The sequence below is a fragment of the Rattus rattus genome, chromosome 17 (assembly GCF_011064425.1).
Source record: "Rattus rattus isolate New Zealand chromosome 17, Rrattus_CSIRO_v1, whole genome shotgun sequence".
Classification (NCBI taxonomy): Eukaryota; Metazoa; Chordata; class Mammalia; order Rodentia; family Muridae; genus Rattus; species Rattus rattus.
In genome coordinates this window covers 18,231,690-18,254,695 of record NC_046170.1, presented here as the reverse complement: position 1 = coordinate 18,254,695, position 23,006 = coordinate 18,231,690, and the positions used below count along the sequence as shown (strand labels likewise).

The following is a 23,006-nucleotide window of genomic DNA, read 5'->3' as shown; positions in this document are numbered from 1 at the left end:
TGCTTATTGAAGTGTGAGTGGCTGATAGGTTTCTGGCTGCAGACCTAGGGTAGAGTAGAGCTGTTTCTCATTGACCTCCTCTACCTCCTGTACCATCCTGTGATCAAAGGATCATGGCTTGTGCGTTCATCTGCGGAATGCATTGGTGTGACTCAAAGATGCAAAATTCACTGGGCTACCAATTTCACCAGTTTTCGGCATTTCTTTGGTGCTCTTTATTATCGTTATTTTTGTTGCTGGTGTTGGTATTTTTATGCTCTGAGGCTTTCTCTGAAACTCAAATAACAGCATCTAATAATCAGAAGAGAGTAACAAAAGAGACCCCAAACCAATCCATCTTTTTTCTCCGGCCCCTTGAGTTCTTATAAGGAATATTATGTTTTGTGCAGATTGGTTTATTGAGATATGCAGAAGTTAGAGAGTTGCTATTTCCACCATTCTGTCTGGAAGTGGAAATTTCCAGTTCAAAATTTATTCATTTTGTCTTGTTTATTTCCCAATCAATCAAATTTAAAGAGGATAATAATAATATAATTAGAATACTCAAAACTATACACGGGGTATCCAGAATCCAGATGAACATAAATTGTCAGAATATGAGGTGAGAGGTAGGACATAACTCTACTGTTTCATAATTATAAGTCACCATTGCATGCAATTGGAGAGACGAATGTTGAGTTCGCCAGACACCCTGAAGCATATTTATATTTTTAATATGTGCATGAAAAATATGTATTCTGCATTGGTCACTTTCACTGGGACAATACACATAATATACTCAAGGATTAAATTTAAGGTAAATGAAAAACAATAATGTGTAGCACTTTTCAACACTGATTTCTTTGGGATTTCCATATCTTAAATATCCCATTGTTTCTGTTTTATTTATAAAATACAGTAAAATGCTTACCAATGAGCATAGTGCCAATCATTGCAGTACTGTGCTATAGGGAAAAATATGGATCAAATATGGCTTGCTGAGACAATATATGTACTTGGCAATGCTATAGGGCTAGTGAGAGCCAGTCAGAGCAAACGAGGCATCAAAAGAACTGTCTCACCATTCCAATACGTTCCTTATGGCTTTAAAAAAATCAACAAATATTGTGTTTTCAGTGAAAGATGATGCAAGGGAGTATATTTCAGTATATAAAACAAAGAACTTTAAGTCTGCATTTTGCAAGGCAGGCAGATAATTACCTTAAATGATGGAACACTTCTCGCTCTTCTTTGCTTTGTTACGTGGTTAAAAATGGGCGTTTTCAGCATGGCTTTGGAGAATGACCTCGCCAGTATTGATTTATCTCTACCATCTCAGCCATTCTACTCAATAGTCACTGTCAACTTGATACAGCCCAGACTTAGCAGGTAGTGCACTCTCCTTCCCCCAGTACCCATAGTTCATAGCTCCTCAGCTAGAGGTGGGTACTTGTGTGCTATTAGTCCACACCTACTAAAATATTTCCTCCCTTGATCTCAATGGCATAGTAGATGTCATTTCATGAGGCCACCAGTCCTGTTATCTCCAGAAGAACCACTGGCTCTCACAACCTCTACCTTTCCTCCATGACGCTCCCAGGGTCTTGCTAGAAAGGTTATGAATAACTTATTTCATCGAGGGGTGAAGGCCTTTCACTTTTTAAAACAATATATGTCTTTTTTTTGTTTCATTGGAAGTCACGTCCAATACACCAAAACTAATTTGTTTTAAAGGTCTAGTCTCAAGTCCAATAGTTCCAATTCATGTCATTCGTTTTCAAGTACAGCTTTTGTTTCTGCTCTCAGAAAGAACGTATTCCATTGTAAAGTTTCTTTTTAAGTGGTTTAACGAAATTACATAGGCACAGTGGAAATAAGGCCAATGAAAAGCCAGGGTCACTTCCTTTTCTTTTTCTTTCAAACTGAATGCAGTTGCTGGAAATATGTCATTTAAAAGGAGACAATAATTTAATTTTTGTGTTGATCATAATTTGATTCTTTAAGGGTCTATTTTCTTCTTGTTGTGAGTTGGCTCTCATGAGCTACTTATAGATTTGAAGTTCCATTATATCTTAGCAAATACAAAGCTCCTTATGCCAAACCTGCGCATGTGCACTTCTGCTCCGGGGGAGCTGACCTGGATAGACCCTTTGTGCACGATGCCAAGTGCTTCTGAAGAAAAGTGCTTTACTTTTATTTACAGCTTGAGATAGGCTAGATAATAACATCTTCTTAACTAAATACTGTCGTCAAGGCTTGGTATTTGTGCTGAAGATCGGGGCTCGCAGAATACCGAATGTGACACAAGTGACTGCAAGTGTCTCCACTAATTTTGATGTGATCCTGAGTGAATTCATAAAATTCCTATTTTATTTCTGCGTTATATTTTCTTGTAACATATACATTCAGTAAGTACAGGAACATAGAGTTGAGGGCCTAAATGCCTTAGACTTCTTAGCCAGAATGAACCGATGTAGTGTTCTTTGCTAAATGATTTTAGATGTTAAAAACCAGGTCAGTCTGTTAGCCATTATCCTCACAAATTCAAGTCATTGAATGTAATGTTATTGACTCTTTTATAATTCTGTTTAACATTTCTGCCTTTATTCATGGGCAAGTAGAAATTTTCATCTCATAGACAGTTCATAGATATCAATCTGTGCTCGAGTTTGAGTTCTAACACATTTAATTGCCTTTGTGGCATTAATGACGTCACCTCCTCTTTCTATACATTAGTTTTCTTACTTATGAGGTGGAAATTGTATTTATTACCCTGTGACATTCTTTAGAAATTTGATAATACTTATGATTGTTCCTGGAATAGGGTATAACTTATCAATATTAGTTATTATTGTAGTTTAGAAACTCCTCTACTCATGTGTGAATGTGATTCTTTTGTGCATGTTGCATGTATGCAAACACTCATGTGTGTGCATGTGCACATAGGTATGGAGACCAGAGATGGAAATCAGATGTCTTCCTCAGTTGTTCTTAGACTCATTTTATGTGGCAACAATATGTCACTGAATCTGGTATTCATTGTTTTGACTTGACAGACCAGGGCATTAGGTGGCTAGTATCTGCACTGAAAACACACACACACACACACACACACACACACACACACACACACACACACATGCATGCATGTATACGTATGCGCATGCACTCACACACAAACGCACATGCATGCATACACACATACACACACACACACTCAGAGATTGAGAGAGAAAACTTTTTAGGTATGTACTGGGGATTTGAAATCAAGTCTTCATGTATGTACACAGGTATTTCAACAACTGAGCCATCTCTCTAGGTCCAAATGCTCTTGAAAGTACAACTTGTACTTTACTGATTGGACACAGGAGGATTAATAAATAAACCACAGGTTTTAATTGTATCTGATTATTTTTATAATCACTTGTATGCCTAAAATATATTTTACTCATAAAACTCTAGAAATTATATTTTCAGTTATAAATCGTTATATAACAGATGCATTCATGTCGGAGATGCCATTATATTGCCTTTTGAGAAAGCATTAATTTGCCTACTCTGTTTACCACTAAATCTCAAGCACTGGGCTTCACACACTGTCCTCATGTCAAATCGAGGTTGGGGAGGAAGGACTGACTGGTAAAATCTGAGTGTGTGTGTGTGTGTGTGTGTGTGTGTGTGTACATGTATGTGAATGTATGCATTTGTGAGTGTATGCATGCATGTATGCGTGTGCATGTATGCACGCGCGCGCGCGCGCGCGTGTGTGTGTGTGTGTGTGTGTGTGTGTGTGTGTGTGAGTACTCATAGGAAGCCCCACTTCACTCATACCCTCAAGGTGGCCATATCAAGTCCCATCCCCCTGCACTGACTCTTTCTTCACGTGAGTACTCTTTGTCCTCATGCGAGCAAAGAAATGATCAAAATCCCCCAAACTACACCATCATCCACTCAGAATTTCCATTTAGAAGTCATCGAATCCCTGGCACCCTTATACCCATGGTTGCTTCTTAATGATTAAATATCAGCTATGCTTCCTAACTTCTTTGGAGCTCTTTCATTTCAGTAATGAGTTGTGGGTTAAGGTAATCCTGACCCACAGGGCACCATCTTCTAGGTGTTCCTCTGCCAAGGAGTTTAATCAGTCTTCTTTCTTCACGGCTGGCACTGAGCCTACCATTTGGTCCGTTTTGTCTGTAATGACATTTCTAAAAGGCAAATATATATATATATATATATATATATATATAATCTTGTGATTTAATAATTTTAAACAGTTCAGCTATTTCTTACATGAAGGTCAGAATATTGTGGTCTGTATTGTCCCTAAGGGCTACATCCCTAAATTCAACAAGAATAGCTAAATACACCAGGCCATTTAGTCTGCTTCTCCATATATACACAAACACCTATGATTACGTTGAGCATATAAATAGAACAGAAGGAGATTAATAATAGCTACTAACAAGCCAGAACCCTAACAATACACCACAATAAGACATGTGGTAGCAGCCATTTCTGATCATTGTGATTATTCAGCAAAATGAAGTTTACTTGAACACAAGCTCAAAGATATCCTGAGAGTTGAGCTGACAAGCAGAATAGCTAGTAAGGGACCATGATCAAGTAGCATATTCAGCAGGGGACTGTTCACAGAGAGATGGGACAGGCCATCAGAAGCAGAGCAAAATGGTCCAAGATTCCATCTTACTATTAAGATAGTTGTGTAAATTTAAAATTATACAAACTGTATGTTTTGCAATTGTCCATTTAAACTATTGTAGACCGTAGATAGTAGAAACTATCAAGAGCAAAATTTCAGAGAAGTACGTTAGGCAGTTGTCTGGTGTCTAAGTTAGAAGTCCTGAAATATGCAACTTAAAAGGAGATGAGATTTATTGTAGCTCACGATTTCACAGATTTCAATCCATATTATTCATCTCCCTTGCATCTAAGCCTGGGGTAAGAAGAAGGTTATTCACCTTAAGATGGACAGGGAGCAGATTGAAAGGAAGGATCTGGAAACTTGCTATAATCTCCCAAGCCATGTGTCTACCCTTTGACATACTTTCCCTTCCTGCAAATTCTAGAATATCCCATAATAGGACTACAAACTGGGACCCAGCATTCAACACACCCAAGCATGTTGGAGTACATTTGACATTGGAATCATAACACATGGGTTCTTTTTCACATGTAATGTTACTGTGTTTGCTTTTAAGCTTCATCTCTCACAGTTAACCCTTCCAGTCCTCTCTCTCACATCCCCCCATAGTGAACCGAGGTGAATATCCTCACTTGCTCCCACAATTCTGTGTTGGGAAATGGTTCTACTGCTTTGTCTCAATTCATCTCCCAAAGGCTGCTTCCAGATGCGAAGTGTCCATACCCCCATTTGGCTTTGATGGATAATGAAGAATTGTCATATAGCCAATGGCTGGACAGGGTAATGGAGGTGGGACTTTTATATTGCCCAGAGAAAAAACCAAGGGGACAAAAGACAGGAGAATTGCCATAACTTAGAGGCAGAGAGATCGGATTTAAGAGCTTCAGGTGAGAAATCATCCAGCAATGTAGATGTAAAGGGAAAGCAGCCCTATGGTTGGGGGTGGCCCAGAAGGTGACAGTTAGCAAAGATAAAATATAGATTTAGAAGGTGTTAAGCCAGGAATACAAGAGGGTAATGTATGGTAGCTGCCGAGAAGTTTGGAAATATCCAGCCATTGAGCTAGGAAGGCATATCAAAATTACTCTGGTGGGTGTGTGTGTGTGTGTGTGTGTGTGTGTGTGTGTGTGTGTGTGTGATTCTAGAGCTCTTGAGCAGGTGCAGAGGAGTCATGTGACCTGCCAGGAGCATAGAACTGCTTACCTGTATACTGCTACAGATCTCAGTTAGAGACAGACTGGGCACTATTGAGAAGCTTGGTCTGATTTGAGTCTGTAATCAAGGTATCTGCTTTATGCCTGCTGTGTCAACATCCTTATAGACAGAGCTTGATCTGACAGTATGGACCATGTTATCTGGCATACTCCAAATCCCTGGGAACTAGCTTGGCAGGGGTTTGGTGTGCTAGCAAGGATAATGAAGGAGTACATACATGAAGTAAAAGTATTTCCTATAAAGCGAGCCACTCTTCCTGCAGTGACTGATGTGACTTGAAGTGACAAAGGGGAGGACATCTGGTGGAATCAGGAATCAGAATCAAAATGCATACTTGTAGGAAATACCTCACAGACACTCACAGACAACATCTTGTAGGTCTGAGAGCAGCTGACTGAATGTCTTAGAGTGGTGCTGTTACTAAGCACCTAGCTCACTAAGAAGTATACATTTATGTATCCTGAAAGAAGAAAGATGACAGTTTTTATAAAAGTCACCTAATGTAATTACTGACAATTAGTAATCCCCTTGCCCACTTTTCTATTTAACGCTTGCAAGTAGGAGACATGCTCCAGTGTATCCCAGTAGCTTGAAGGACCAACTACATTCTGTTGTTTGGGCAAGAAGCACTTTACTATGTGACAGTTCAAAGTTTTGAGAAGTGAAATTGTTAAAGGCTTATACATTCATAAATGATAATATGTAAACAACTCTAGAAGATTTGATCCTAAATTTGTCAAAGTAACAGTGTGTAAAAATCACAAACCATGAAGAGTTTGAGATTTCAGAAAGCCATTCATCCTTGGGTTTCTTCATTTGCACTGTAGATATATGGCAGATAGCTCTTGATTTACCACGTTGCTGTTGTCGCTGAATTGCTGGAAATAATAAATAAGACAGTCTTACATTTTTGAGAAATGAGAAATTAAGTAAATGAGTCACAATTTATTCAGAAAGATAATTTAGATGGTTTCATTTTACAATTCAGTGTCTTAATTTACATTAAAAATATGAAAATTTTAGATATTAAGATATATTTGCATATATGTGTATGTGATCAAGACACAAAGAAGAAAGAGAAGGAGGGATGTAAGGGAAAAAAGTCAATTCACCAAAACATAGGCGTTTGTCAGAATATTGTATCAATAAACAAATTATCATAAAACATTTTCTTTTGCTCATTTTGAAATGCTGTGAGAAAACTCTATAGTGGACTTCTTTTCCATGAAGTAAAGCAATACTTGAAACCACGACACACTATGTCGTGTCAACATGTATGAAGCAAATAAATCTAGTAAGGAACTTCTGTGTTCAGGCTAAGCCTGTGTTCAGGTTAAGCATAGAGATTTCCAGAATGTTTTTTAGCAACTCGTCACTATTCTATACACTTAGCCATCATCATTGAAAGGTCAGAGAAAGAAAATCATTTACCATATCTCAAAACAGTATATTCAAGATTTTAAAAATTATCTGGGAAGGGGGCTGGAGCTCAACATCAAAGGAGACATATTTGGTTACCAGCACCCCATAGAGTGACTCACAACCAGTACCAGGTGATCCAGAGACCTTTTCTGGCTTCCATGTGCACACATGATGCACATATGATAAGCAGGCGCGTTCTCTCTCTCTCTCTCTCTCTCTCTCTCTCTCTCTCTCTATCTATCTCACACACACACACACACATACTATTTAATAATCTAGAGAGAATCTTATTTTTATAAGATTGTAATGAAATATACACATGAGATTTATATCATGGGGAAAAATAGACTAACTCAAAGTGAGATAACTCATTACTGCAAAATTCTATTAAATGTAACTTTTCTTGAAAACTTTCAGTATCTTTTTTTCATCATTTCCTTACAAAGATGGCTTTGATTTGGGGGTCAGCACAGGTAAAAAGAAATAATATCATTATAATGGTATCTAGGAGGGCTAGGAAATTGTCTGAACTCAGTGTGCTTGTTAAGTTGGGAGGATAGAATCCAGAGACAACAAAGAAGAAACATTGGTGAATACCCTGGAAAAGTTAGTAAGTTTGCTGTGTGGAATGGAGCTCCTTTTTCCTTTGAAATAGTTTGGTCTTTATTAGTGATAGATAGATAGATAGATAGATAGATAGATAGATAGATAGATAGATAGATAGACTCTCTCTTTCTCTCTCTCTCTCTCTCTCTCTCTCTCTCTCTCTCTCTCTCTCTCTCTCTGTGTGTGTGTGTGTGTGTGTGTGTGTGTGTGTGTGGTATGTGTGTATTATGGTGTACATGTGTTATAAAAACCTTGTCCACGCTCTCTTTCCAACAAGCATAAAACCTTGAATGGAAATATTACTGATCATGATCTACCTAGGGAAATGAAACTATGCAGTATAGGATGAACATCAGGAGCTGAGGTAGAGTGTTTAGTAAGAAAGTTCTGACACTGTGAACATGCTCAGGGTATTAGAGAACACGTGTAATTAAGAGTCCAGCATTGCAAATTTTTCTAGGAAAATGACTCACCCCTTCATCTAAAAGAAAAATTCCTTTCTAAAGCAGTCCAATGCAGCCAACCCTTGTATGGCATTTAGTGAACAGGAATCCTATGTATCCCTCGGCACATAGCTAATAGCCAGGACCAGTTGTCTTTCTCAATTCCTTGGCCAAGTAGCAGTCAATACATATTTGTTGATTTAATTTAGCGTCATATAATACCCAAATTCTTTAGACTCATCTGTATTATAAACTAGAATCATAATCTTCACTAATGAAATAGTTTTAATTTAAAGATGAGACTTGGGGTTGAGAATTTAACTCAGTGGTAGAGCGCTTGCCTAGCAAGCTCAAGGCCCTGGGTTCAATCCTCAGCTCCGGAAAAAAAAAAAAAAGATGAGACTTAATTTTATTTTAATTTTTAGATTCTGTACCTGCCATGATATTATTGAATTGTAGATCATTTCCATATTACATACAGCTCTATAATTTTTAAAAATATCTGAAGCGACTCAACAAAATCATGACATGCTCAAGATATAGGCAAGCATAGGAGTTCAAGTCGTGTGATTATAGAGAAGTAATATAGAATCCATGTTATAGCACACATGCTAGCTGTGTGACCCAGGCATAGTTCATCTTTTATGTCTAGATAATATAATAGTATTTACTCTATAGAAAAATTCTTCTAATAGTTTTTCTTTGGCAGAGTTGTGGAAATAAAGTAATATAACCCTTGGAAGCATTAGTGTCATATAAGACCAATAAAATATAGACTTGATTATTATTTATTACAATGATAGAGAAACATCTGGATTTTAGTTAAATTGACAGTATAAATTGTTTGCTTTATTGGACTTTCTCTGTACATTGGATTAACATGGAAAAATGAAATCGTTCAGGTACCTTTTATCTTCTTATATTCGTCTCCATGGGTAATAATTACCAGTCTTATAATATACACCAAGGATATTTGTTGTTTTTAAAAAGATTAATCAAAATATAACTTTCATAGCAAGAAGATGGTCTATTATAGATGTATAATCTATTGAATTTTAGTCAACAAAATGTTGACTAAATTCAAACCCAATCTTGGGACATTTCCAGTACCCACCTAAGCTGTCTCAAGCATGTTTTTAGTCACAGGAACATATGCAGAATATTTTGGAATGGATTTTAATTTTGCACCTCACTCCATTTCCATGATTAGTAAATATCATTTCCAGAGAAGAAGGGAGATCATTTATTTTGAAGAGATTCAGAAGGCCTTGTTTGGGTGTTAGTCCATCTCTTCTTGGCAGAAGTGTTAAGTGTAAAAATACCAAAAGCCCAACTGCGTCAATGTAGAACTGAACATAGATGTCCAATGAAGTCAAGGCAAGGACACACAGAGAGAAGCAGAGACAGGGCCTGGAAGACACTGCAGTGAGACATCCATTTCAATGTTATATAATTGTACCTAGAACATTCCTATGGTTTCTGCAGAGGGTAAAGAAATTATATCTCTTTACACAGAAGAGATGTCATCATGGTTAAGAAATCACAGCCAAGAGCTCAAACATTAAAACAGTAAGAGGCTGATCAGACTAGACAAAGCAATCTTCTTAGTGGGAGGAGTGGAGTAGTTTTGTCTCCTTTATTAGTGCAAGTTGTCAGAAAATTAATGAGTGGTAGAATCAAACTTTGATCAAAACGCACATGGAACCTAAATTTTCTGAGTCCAAGGAGAAATTTTCTTTCTTTTTAACAAGTAGAAGACTAATTTGAAAAAAACAAACACCAATTTAAGCATAGATTTTTTTAAGTCATTTAATTACATAAATGAAACCCACAGGAGGCAAAGGAAGAGATTTTTTTTTCTACCTCTTTTCTCTAAGCCCCACATCCAGCAGAAATAAAAAGCAGGTGAGGGGGAGCAGAGTCATGTGATTGAACCGTCAGCATTTTCAGAAAGCATGGTGTTAAGCCCTGTGAAGCCAGCAGGGCATGTTCAAGTGCACTGAAGTATGAAGTTTCATGTATTATTCACATGGCTTTCTTCTCACTTAGAACTAAGAGCACATCTACGCCTCTCCATCTACTCAGGACGGACACACACACACACACACACACACACACACACACACACACACACACAACTTCTGTGAACTTGGAAAATGTAAGTAAAAATCACCCTGAGGTGATTTGGAGGTTTAACACAAACACAGAAAGAGACTTACTACTTTTCTTTTTTTTTTTTCTTTTCTCTTACACCTTTTCTTCTCAAATGCATTGACTCCTGTCTTTGGCTCATTCTCTCTGCGTTTTTCTCCTTTCCTTTTTGTCTGTCCTTCAACTGTGAGTCACTGGCCACAATAGTGGTGTGGATGAGTGATGGGTCAAGATGTTGTGGAGGAGGACAGAGGAAGAACAGAAACATTACAGTTAAGTCCCAGGATGAGGAACTGAGTTGAAAAAAATAATGCTCCCTCTTCCTCCTGCCCACTCTCTATTCTACATCTTTCAATCTCTGAAGAGAAATAAAAAGCATGTCCCTGTCTTAAAGCACAGTTTCCCCCATAGCTAAACGTAGTGCTGGATTTTGCGTGGGTTTTGTAAGAACTCTCATGGTAGACAATAATAGCCACTCGTGAGTGTAGGAAAAAATGGTTGGATTCTGGCTTTGTTTCAAAGGAAAGGGCAACTTGTCTGTTAAAGGCTAGGGAAGAAGAGAAGTTAGTAGCCATGTCATTAAATAAAATGCAGAAAGGTACAGCTGAGCTGGTTGGTTGAGAATGGAGAGTGACCTGGGGACTCCTTTTGACAATCTTGAGTTGGATCTGCCCAGAGAAATTTTGTTTCAGCTAGAGTCAGGGTTAGAGATGTGCACCGAGGAACTCTGCACATGGCGGCCACATTTAAACCATAAGATTAAATGATTAGGAATGTCAACTGGATCCCACAAGCCAATGCTCCGAGGATTGCTTCTTGCTGGTATTAGAAAAAGAGGTAGTAAGATAGACCAGGAATAACAGACTAAGGCACATGAAATAAATGAGAGTATTTATCCATGTTCTCATTGTATTTATCTTTATGTAAGTCTACATATATACTTTGAATTTTTATTTAATACAAATATAATTTGAAGTAAATTTCAATTTCTATCACTCATAATTTGTTTTTATATTCTATAAATCTTTTCCAAAGAGGTCTCTTTTCTTCCCATTTTAGCTTATTTTCTTCTTAATTTAGCTTGTTAACTCAAATATTTGGGTTCAGCCTAAATCTCAGACTCATATAAACTAGTTATTTTTTCTACATTACTTAACTATATTCACAAATTTCCATTTAAGAAGCTTAACTGTTAAAATATATGACATATTTAAAGATGAAGAGATTCGACAGAGACATGCAATACCATGACATCTTGGACAGAAACATTGCCCTTCCCTGTAGAAAATGAACCTTTTGGCCTCACCAAAATGCCCGTCATTCAAAAGAGAACAAAGCAGGGACTGTGGGATGCACCACAACAGCCCCTCAGAAGACCTGACTGAGCCACTAGAGGCAGGATTCTGGGTTATGTCCCAGGCTGTGATAGGGTAGGCTCAGGGCAAGAGGATGATGTAATCAAGAGAAAAAAGATAAAAAGGTAGAGGAATGTAGGTAGGATATAAAGAATATCTGTAGAATTAGCCTCATGAAAAATGCTAAGGAATTCAGAGTAACTTAAGTGGGTTTTTTTTTAAACTGGACTCATTGTGAAGTATGATCCGGCATTGATAGGGAAACCTCAAAACCAAATCAGGGAGAGCAGGAGTCTCCACAGTGGTGCAGATGCTCGTTTGCATCAATGCCTCCTGAGGGTCCCTTTATGTCTGCAAATGCTCATCTAAAGGAACGAAAGCATATAGAAAAATCTCTCGGAAACATGTATGTTAGACATCATGCGGAGAAATCTGAAAGAATTTCCAGGGCACCAAATGAGAAAAAGATAAAGGGAAAGTGTACAGTATCTACAAATAACATCGGAGTGAACTGTCAGGAAAGCCAAGAAGGAGCAGAGGCAGCCATCACAGAGATGGGACAGGAGAAAGAGTAAGATGTATAGAAAGAACTTCTGAGAAAGAAATCATGTGAGCAGAGAGATGTCATTCCACCTGACCTCGAGCAAATTAGCTTTGTAAGGACAAAGCCTTTAGGGAGCCTGTCAGCCCCCATAAACCCAGGAGGCAGATGGTGGTACCAGGAAATAAGGTCAGTGAAGCAGGCCACAGTGAACAAAACAATGTTTTCCGTGTGTGGTGCACAGTGAGTCCTCATTTCTCTAACCACAGCTGTGGTAAATCCACAACTGTCCCCCATTGTGGTGCCACCTCAATACCTTTAGACAACTGTTGGCTTTGCAAAAGTCACCTAGACTTGTTTCATTGCTTGAAGAACTGGAGAGTTGAATTGTGTAGCATTCCTCCTCAGAAAGGCAGCTCAAGAAAGGAGAATGGATGGATCCTAGACGGTCCAGACTAGAGTGTAGCTCTCCGCTCCCCAAGGCTCTGACCATCGCTGCTCTTTTGTTCTATCACGTCATTAGTTCAAACACGCAAGGGCGTTGATTTTAATTACTTTGCAAAATGGTGCGTACACTGTGAGGAGTATATTATGTATTTGTAAAATGTTATCATCTTTTAAAAGATTTAAACAATTTTCACTGAAGAATCAAGAAAAAGAGAGAGGAAAACTGCTTTCTAGATAGTCATTCTTTTCAGCGATGTCTTAAGTTTCCAAAAGTAAAAATGGAATTTAAATATTTTAGCTAGTAACTATGAGGAAAATATTTTTACAAATACTGAAAACAGGCTTCAATGTATTTTAAAAACAAATTGCTTGACTACTGTCTGTGAAAAGGAATAGAAAAGTTTGCACCAAGCCCGTGAGTATAGTAACTTTCCCCCCGCCCCTCTCAGTTGCTTTCCATGCCTTCCCATCCTGACAGGCAAAGCCTGCCTTGTGCTCCTGATTCCTTGGCTCCACATCCTCTCTCCTCTCATCAGATTCCCCATCAATTCCTGCATACTGATTATGAAAGTCTAAGATCCCTAATTAATAACCAGTTTTCAGTTTCTTAAGCAAGATTGAAGAACAAGCGTGGAGAGAAAATAGTATAACAAAGCTGTCGATTCGATCTTTTCCCTTTGAAGTAGAATGGCCTAGTTGGCCACTAGTTGGCCAATTATTTTCTCTTCATTTTTTGAGTTCATAGTGTTTGCTACTCTCTTGGGCTTGTCACTGTCCTAGAAGAAAAAATGCAGGCTCTGTGTGGAGTGCTTGTTTCCTATCAAACATTGTTTCAGTCTGTGCATGTGTCTCTGAATTTAACCATTTCATAGACTGTCTTACATAATTGACTCTTTCTACTGGGGATGAAGCTGCACCATTTCACAGCCTACTGAGCTTCAAGCCAGGGTTTGTGCTGCAACTGAGTGGACTGTGAGGGCTGAGGGGCCATGTTCACTATTCGGCCTGGAGTTCTTCAGTGGTTCTTTTGAACAGATGTTTTCTTAACCTGTGTAACCATATCTTTCTTTTGGTGGATCAAAGGCTGGATTTACATCATCTAGCCTTAAATCTGTATAAATAAACCTCACCTCTGCTCTTATTTGGTAAGTAAGAGTAATGAAATCTGAGTTCGTCTTGCCTCGGATCATCGGGTGTTCAGTTGCAGATGCTGCCCGTGCTTTGCGTTAACTGGCTGCTGTCCTTGTCTTCGCAGCACCGGGTACCAGTTTATTTATTATTCGCCCGAGAACACGGCCAAGGCAAAGGAAGTTCTCAGCAGCATCAATCAGCTGCAACCTCTCGTAGCGACTCATGCGGACCTGCTGCTAACCTCTGCCAGCCAGCATTCTCCTGACAGCCTGAGGAGTTCTTTAAAGCTGCTTTCAGAAAAAGTAAGATCCAAATCTTGACTCCAGTGGGGAAAAGCAAAATCCCCACCGGTGTTGCCTTCTGACAGCATCACCTTTCATGGCATCTGGAAGTGTAAAAGAGACTAGGTTAAAAGTAAACTTCAAAGCATCGCCACGGGATCAAAATGAATTGGCTTCATTCTGTTTCTATGTTCCGTATGCATTCTTTCTTTCTCTTGTAGGAAATGAAATGTTATTGCCTGATATATAGTTCCTCTTTTCCACGATATTATTTATTTATTTTTTATTTGGTTTGGCTGAGTAAGTGAAGTAAGATTTTGAAAAGGTTTTCATCTGATAATCACATAATTCTTATGCATACGTCGCTATACCTTTGAGTGGTGATATCACCTGATTTGAAGCAGATCCTGGGGGTGGATCCCATCAGTGGCACGAGACAATCCTTCCTTTGTCTTCTACAACATTACCAAATGGGAAAAGATGGTCAATATTACAAAAACCTCTCATTGATGAAACATGGTAGATCTTAAGCTTTGCTTTGTCCAAAAATGTGTCTGCATCCACAGTAAATAAAGATGGTTAGGCTTGGGCCATATGCACAGTGTAGATAATTAGTACTCTACAACAAAACCAAAGTGCAAAGAAACCAATTAGAGCAAGATTTTTAAATAGTAAAACTAAACATCCTAGAATTTAATAAACAGCTCACCTGTCATGGGTATTACACACTTTGGTACTCCTTTATGAGACATTTTTAATAAACAGTAAAGACCTGACCAAAGAAAATGTGCCTAAAAATTCTAGAATAATTCTACACTGTGGTTCTTTTCCTCCCTGAACATAATATATCTTAGGAACCTGGATATAATATATGTGTACACTTTTTGTTTGGATATATGCATTGTTAACAAAAATTCTGTTTTAAATTTTTTATGTAAACTCTTCATTTCCATATATTCTCCTCATAAGAGAAAGCTAAGATCTGCGTTCATTGAAAAACAGTCAAGTTTTGTTCAGACAGGTCAAGTGACTATTCTAATAAATTTGAAAGACAAAGAACATAGCCCAGGATTTCAGGTTTAAACCTGGTGGTTTTCAATGCTACAGCAGGAATGTCTATCATACAAAGAAGCAATATCCTTGCCAGATTTTACCAGTAGCTACTTTGTGTCAAAGAAGGGACTCCCTAGAACTAGTTTTGTTTGTTTGTTTGTTTATCTTTACAATTGCTGGGTACATATTAATCTTCATTTCACAAAGGAAAGGTCTAAAATTTGGATAAACTAAAAAGCCACAAAACTGTAGCGTTTGAGTCATTCCTAGGACATCAATCAAGCCCACGTGATCTAGCTCTCAGGACAGGTTATCTATGTAAAATAAACATTTTACACAGCTCCTTGATCAATGTTTTTGAATTATTTTTAACTTAATAGACTCCTTTAGGATTTGGTGGATCAGAAGAAAACCACAAAGCTAGCTACATACCGTGAAATAATGTAATCTCACTTTGATTGGTCTCTCTTGGGCATGGGTGATGGAAAGAGGTGTGGTTTTTCTGAATTCACTTAAGCAGAAAGTCTTAGCAAACGGTGCATTTGCAGAGCGGAATTTATATTCTTCCTGTGTACTGGGCAGGGCAGTGTCGTTTCATGCATCATTTGCAGCTTGGTGCAGGGATGGGGCGGGCATGGTCTCCACCTTTAAAGCAGCATGGCTCTATATTTTCTCAAGTTTTCTTTGGAGTAGACAGGCTTTGTCTGCTGAAAAAAATCCCTGACCCCAGAAACTAACAGGATTGTCCTTCAAGTTAAGTTTGTAAGCCACACAGCCTTTTAAGGATCCATGCCTGGCATTTCAAAGACTTCTTTAAGTCAACAATTTTGCATGGTCTTTGGAAAGAGTCAATCTTGGTCCTTGATTTCAGTATGAAGAAAAGTTTAGTGTTATACATTTTGACATAATTTAATATTCTGCTTTATGTTTCCAAATTTCTTTCAGTTCTGTCAGATGAGAGAACAAAAGTTACCCATTGATAGTTACATGCATTTACCTTTGACAGGGTTTCTCTGTGTAGCCCTGGCTGTCCTGGAACTCACTCTGTAGACCAGACTGGCCTCAAACTCAGATGCCTTCTTATCTCTGCCTCCTGAATGCTGGGATTAAAGGCATGTTCCACTACCTTTGGCAATAGTATCTACTTCTAAAATAACTTTATAAATTTCATTCAGTGTTTAAAGGTCACTAGGATGAAGCAAATTAGTGTTTTAGTAATTTCATAGCTATTTTTGGTGCCTTTGAGGCAAGAACAGCTAAAGTCTATCCATTTTCCACAAATCCCAATATAGTAAAATTTTATTTATGTTCATTATGTATTTTTGGTCTCATCATCCTACATGTGCATGATTCTGTAACCTTGGATTGACATGTTACTATTTTATTGTTTCTAAATTGATGCACTATGAAGTAATTCTTAATGTTGCTGCTCTAGAAATTCATGAACAGTTAGGAAATATTAGCATCTGTCTGCCCTCACACATGCTTGCCCAGGTACTCAGCATTGAGCCCCTGAGCACCTGCACACAGTACTAGAGTACTCAGTACATAGGTGTGCTTGTCTGACACAGGCTACAGACTGGCCAGAGTGAAGAGAAAAGAGGTGTTCAAATTTAGAGCTGAGGTAGTGTTCTGCTCTTGGATAAGGATTGGCACCCAGAGATCAAGGGCCCTTCCTCTGAGTCTATTAGGAAGGCTGCAACAAGAAGGAATCTCAACCAATTGCAGGATATATTAGGATAGAGGAGTTGATGTTTGTTGAACCAAAAGCAGTTCAGGTCATCTCTGCTACTACTAAAAACCATCCTGTGCAAATGCATCATCCTCTTCTAAACAGAAGAACAAATACACAATTCAAATCTATTTCCAAATATATTTGAGGACTTCAATTTTAAATTCAAGTAAATTTCATATAGACATATATATGAAGTATGAAAAATGAATTCATACAGTGTCCTTGCCCCTGTGCCTGATTCAATAAAATATTCCCCACAAGACTCCCCTGACTCTTGATGATAATAGTTGTATTATTAATGATAATGGCAGACTAGAGTGGCATTTGCCTCAGGGTCAATTAAAGACACCATTCCAGGGATATCCTCAACTTTAATAACTACATGAGTTAGCTATTATCATTTCTAATATTTACTGTTGATAATCTCATCACGTACTGTTAGTGTGCTCTTATAAACTGGCACAGAGAAATGTTAATAAAAAACAATCATTAACACTCACACGAGTTGTGTTCCCGTCTCAGGCTTCTTTGAGCACATGCCGCCATGCACTGGCTTTGAAGGTTGCCCTGATCTAATGAACTAAGGAACATGTGTGGTGGAAAGTGTAAGGGGAACATCACAATAGTGAATACTTACTGTGTATTCTTGTCCTAGAGTATACAAATTCAGTTAGACATTCTATAGAGACGTGGCTGTTAACTTTTACAACCACAGATCTTCAAAGAATGGGGATGTTTCACAATATTGCAATGCTTATTAGGGCTTCTCACATGTGTATGGCAGGGGTTAAACCTAGGATTTCTCACATGCCAGTGAAATACACTGAGTTAGATCTGAAGCCCTTGTCTTAGTATCTTCTAGTGGACAGTTGTTCTTGGTAGTAACTTATTAGTCCATAGAGAATACTAAAAACACAATTCAATTGCAAGCTATTTTAATATCCAGCAAACTGAGTTTAGCTGAATAATTCCATCCAGAAGGGTGCATTTTTTACATGAAAGTTAGAATTTTATCAAATGACATGAATAGTTGAGTTGAATGAATTTAAAATTAATTTTCATTTCCTTAAAATACATATAATCTCTTTGATGGACAGAATTCAAGGAACTATGTAATGTAAATAAATTCAAATTAAAAGTTAAGGAGAATATAGATAGTACATAGATATCCCACAGATCAGAAATATGAGTGACATTAGCTTTCAGATGTCCACCTCTCCCTCCATTCCATAGAAAGTCATTATTGTCCTGCTCAGCAAAAAACGCCATTGAGCACTTAATTGTGCATGCAACTGTACTTGATGCTATAAGATAATTTCTATGTAGACATGGCTGTTAACTTTTACAGCCACAGATCTTCAAAGAATGGGGGTGTTTCACAATATTGCCATGCTTAAAGTGGTTAAAATGCAAACCTCGGAGCGTAAGCTCAAAATGTGCAGAAGAGATTGTAGACCTAGTATCCCTTCAATCACAGAGTACTGTAATCTGATCATGTTCAAAGGAGGATGAAAACCTTTTGTGTGAAACTCAAGATTTCCTTAAATTTCTTTCTATAGTGATAACACCAGCAGCCAGTCTTTCAGAAATTACAGTGATCTATGATGTTGAAGAGAATACTATGCTGGCTACTTAGGTACTAAGAGGGGTTTTCTCATTGTTCATGTACTCCAACCATCCCTAGGTCTGTCTCCTGCCCAGCTGAAAGGACAGTTGGAAGAGAAGGCTGGGTTATTTGCTAATGGTTGTTCAAATGGCATGTACACGGAGGGCAAGAGGGAGCTGAAGAGTGCGTCCTCGAACTGAGTTGTAACTTGAGGATTGGAATTTATGTGTCTGCTTTACAAATTCCCTACCAAACTGCAAATATTTAATTAGTGTAATGATATACAGTGAAAATTATGTTCATTTGTAGACTGGGGAACTGAAAAACAAAGACAGTGGCGACAAAGGTGCTGCTGAGCCTGTGACTTGCGTAGGAAGGACCTGGCGTCCGGAGGCTCTGCATGTGATGTAGATCTCTGCATCTTCCTCCTCCACAAGGATGCTCAACAAACGGGCTCCAGGCTCTAAAAAGCACTAAGCAGCGGGATCTTCGTTGATGCCCAGCTTACACCCTAAGGCCATTTTCAGGCTATAGTACAGTAGAGGAAATTTGAACTCTATTTCTTGAGGAAAAAAACAGGAACTAGATTTTGGGAACTCTGAGTTTACTAGAACACAGAGTACAGTCTAAGGATGTTGGAACGTAATATAGAAAGAACTGTGGAGGTCTATAAATGAGTGTGTTTATGTCTCTACTGCATGCATGTTTCTGAATAAACTATACATGTCCAGGAAAAAAAAACACCAGACATTAGCCAACAGAGCTATTTTTGTTCTCAAACAGCTAGTATATATATATATATATATATATATATATATATATATATATGTATATATATGTTTTGTTGATTCTTTGTGAATTTCACATCATGTGCCCCAATCCCACTCCATCTTCCCTATCCTCCACTACCAACAGAGAAAACGAATCTCCTTTCGGAAGCTGCAGTATGTCACAGCATGTCACGCTGTACACCCTTCTGTCCATACCTCTTTGCTTACAAATGTTTGTTGCAATGACTTGTTGGCCTGGTACAAGACTTCTGGCTTCTGCTACTCCATCAGTACTGGATCTTCACTGGGACTCCTCTTGCACATCCTGTTGTTGCCCTGTGTCGTGGGGGATCCTGTAGTTTGGGATCTGTAGGACTGGACCTTTCATGCACTCCAGCAGTCCATCAATGGTGTAGATGTTGAGGTCAGTCAATTCAAAGCCTTGGATCTTGGTCTGATTGGCATCTGAGCTTTTCAGCCTGAAGGCTGGCCCTCCCACTTTCACACCCTCCCATCAGCAACCCCTCAATCAGAGCCAGCTCTACTCTGCTGCAAAGGACAAGAGAGGGGATTCGGGCACATCTCCCTCTCTGCTAACACAGCACAGCAGACTAGCTTGAGGCGGGGTCAGCTCTCCTGTGCTCACATCCTTGAGGCTGGCTCACCTGCAGCCCCAACCTCCATGGCCAGCTCTACTATACTGTCCAGGCAAGGTACAAGAATATGCTATGAATATTATATGTTCACATCAGCACAGGAAAAAAAAAAAAGACTTACTAGGTGTTTTCTAAGTAGAGTCCTCTGAAAATCTTAGGTCTGATAATGGAGCTGAAAGAAAGTTAGATTATAAGTTGTGGTTCATCCCGGTGAATAAGGCTTTAAAACAAGGCTCAAGAGGTTCTCATTTTAAGAAACCTAAATTGACATCAGAACAAAACCATCTTTAAAATAATGTATAAAAATTGAGCAATTGATAACATAAAATCACACTGTATGCCAGTCAATAAACAAATACCAAAGGTGGGTTGAAGCATTCCTGGAAGTCAGATCGGTGTTTAAGGACTCTGACTGCTCTTACAGAGGACCTGGTTTGATTTCTAGCACTTCCATGGCAGCTCACAACTGTCTGCAACTCCTTCCAGCCCATCCCATGCCCTCTTCTAGCTCTGTGAGTAAATGATTCACAGAAAACGTTATTAAACTTACATTTTTTTCTAATGCAGTTTTAAAATTATTACTAAATAATCTTTCTTAATTATTTGTGAATGTTATAAAATGTACTTTGACTGTGCTCAGACCCCAAAAAGAAGAAATCTGGAGGCTAGATTAAGGATGAAAATACTTTTTATTATATACTATTGGAAATATGCAAAAATGGAAATTAAGAGACAGTGACAAAAACTTTTTTTCCTGATTGAGAAGACATTCAGAAAGTAAAAGCATGGTCTGGAGAGATAGCTCAGCAGTTAGAAATGTATACTTCTATTCCAGAGGACTGGTCCTGAGTGTCCAGCATCTTCATCCGGCTGTGCATCATGCCCTGAATCCCCAGATCCAGGCTATCTGAAACCCCTCTCCTGGCCTCCTGAAATTGCACTCACATACACAAACCCACACCAGACAGACAGATAGCAGACAGACAAACAGACAGACAGAGACATACTTACACTATATATATATATATATATATATATTTATATGTAAATTTGTAAAGAAGATGTTAAAGTAAAACACCCTCACCTGATGTCCTATACTCAGGTTCCAAGACCCACGTGGTGGAAGGAAAGAAAATGGTTTTTGCAAGTTGTCCTCTGACCTCCAGAAAATTTAATTAAAAATAAAAACAGAAAAGGCAAGTCAAGAATTTGGAAAAATATTTGGAAAATATATGTCTCATAATGGTCCTGTATCAGAATATATAAAGTGTTCATGCAACTTAATAAGACAAGCAACCCAATTAGTAATGGGAAAAAGACTAAAGACATTCCACCACAAAATATATATGAGTGGGAAGTAAGTACATGCAAAGTTTCTCAGCATCATTTTTTTTTGGCAGAGAAATGCAAATGAGATTCCACTAACCACCTATGGAAATAGGAAATGCAAATGAGATTCCACTAACCACCTATGGAAATAGGAAATGCAAATGAGGTCTCACTAGCCTCCTATTAAATGAAGCAGCTTGCAGAACACTGTATATGTAAATAAAGAAATGGAGAATGAAAATTCCCTTTCGTACAGCCCCGATACCTAGCCACCTAATTAATACCTAGTTAGTTCACCAACAGTTTATTCTGCAGGCTGGGGAGATAGCTCCTTGGGGAAATGGATTGTTGTACAAGTGTAAAGACATAGGTCTGTATTTCCAGAAACTCACGAAATACAGGATACGGAGGCATGGAAAAGTATTTGCAGCACTCCTACAGCGAGCTGGAGAATCTCATGAAGTTCCTGACATTCTCAGACTAGGTACTCTGGTAAACACAGTGCAAGCAACTGAATGAAGACCCAGTGGAAGAGACCAAGACTCTGGGTCGTCTTTTGGTGTCCATACATGTGCCACAGTAGGGGCCCACCCACACCCACACTCACATTCAATTTTGAAGATAGTAAGTACATTCTTCCAGCACGTAGAAAGCCAAGGAAGGATATCTGCTTCCCGCAAGTCATCCCTGCAGCAATAGACAGAGTGGTGGTGTATACTTGTATATTCAATATTGGGCATCGCTATGTGAGTCATGCTTCTCGGCCATCTTCTTAAACCTTTAAATTATGATCTATTGTTTAGTGCTGAGACTCTGGTGTTTACATTAATATTTGTGGCTTTTAATTAGCATCTTGGAGAAGTGAGAGAAAGAGAGAGGGGAGAGGAAAGAGAAGAGAGGAAGAGAGAGGAAAGAGGGGAAAGGAAGAGAGAGGAAAGAGAAGAGACAGCATTTGAAAAGTAAATTCACCCCGTAAAGGCACAGTTGGAGAATGTCTACTGGGCTGCAAAAAGAAGATTTACTGTGGATATAAAGGAAAAGTCTGATTCTATAATTACTGACACAGTTTTGGTAAAAGAAACTGGGGAGCAATCCAACATAAAGAGGTCAGGGAAAGATGCTCCAGGAATTTGCATTCTGGGTTACGGAAAAGCAGTGACATCATCTAGCAGGGTATCTTAGAACACAACTACAAGGAAACAAAACAGATGCAGAATCCTACTTCAAGTTCATATTGTAGCTCTTAAAGGCAAAGACCTTTTGTTGCTGATGATGGTTCAGAATGTATGTGGAGATGAGTCTCAAAGACTTGGGCATTAGGATGATAACTGAGACTATGCGGGAATGTTATGTCACCAAGAGAGGGAAAGGAATGTTTTGAGAGAGTGATTTAAGGTTCCCAGTTTGATTTTCACTGTGCAAAATAACTAGGAGATGGTGAGACACAAAAGGAAAACATAAAAAATTCAGTCAGATAGGAACAATGTAAATAGAAGAGAAAACTTTACCGTTTAGAGTACACGACAACATTTCCAGGTCAGAAGTGTCATTTTTGTATAAACTGTTAAAATGGTTAAACAGTTGTTCAAGGTTAAGTACATGACACATGGATGCCCAGGG

General features: G+C 38.4%; 1 protein-coding gene across 3 annotated transcripts in view; it reads left to right on the top strand.

Moving 5' to 3' along the window:
- The window catches only part of Inpp4b (inositol polyphosphate-4-phosphatase type II B), a 339,582-nt gene that overhangs the window by 205,222 nt on the left and 111,354 nt on the right, over positions 1-23,006 (top strand). For all 3 annotated transcript variants that reach the window (XM_032887879.1, XM_032887880.1, XM_032887878.1), the window contains one exon: positions 14,081-14,258. In XM_032887879.1, coding sequence (XP_032743770.1) covers positions 14,081-14,258 — 178 coding nt within the window. The remainder of the gene's footprint in view (positions 1-14,080; positions 14,259-23,006) is intronic.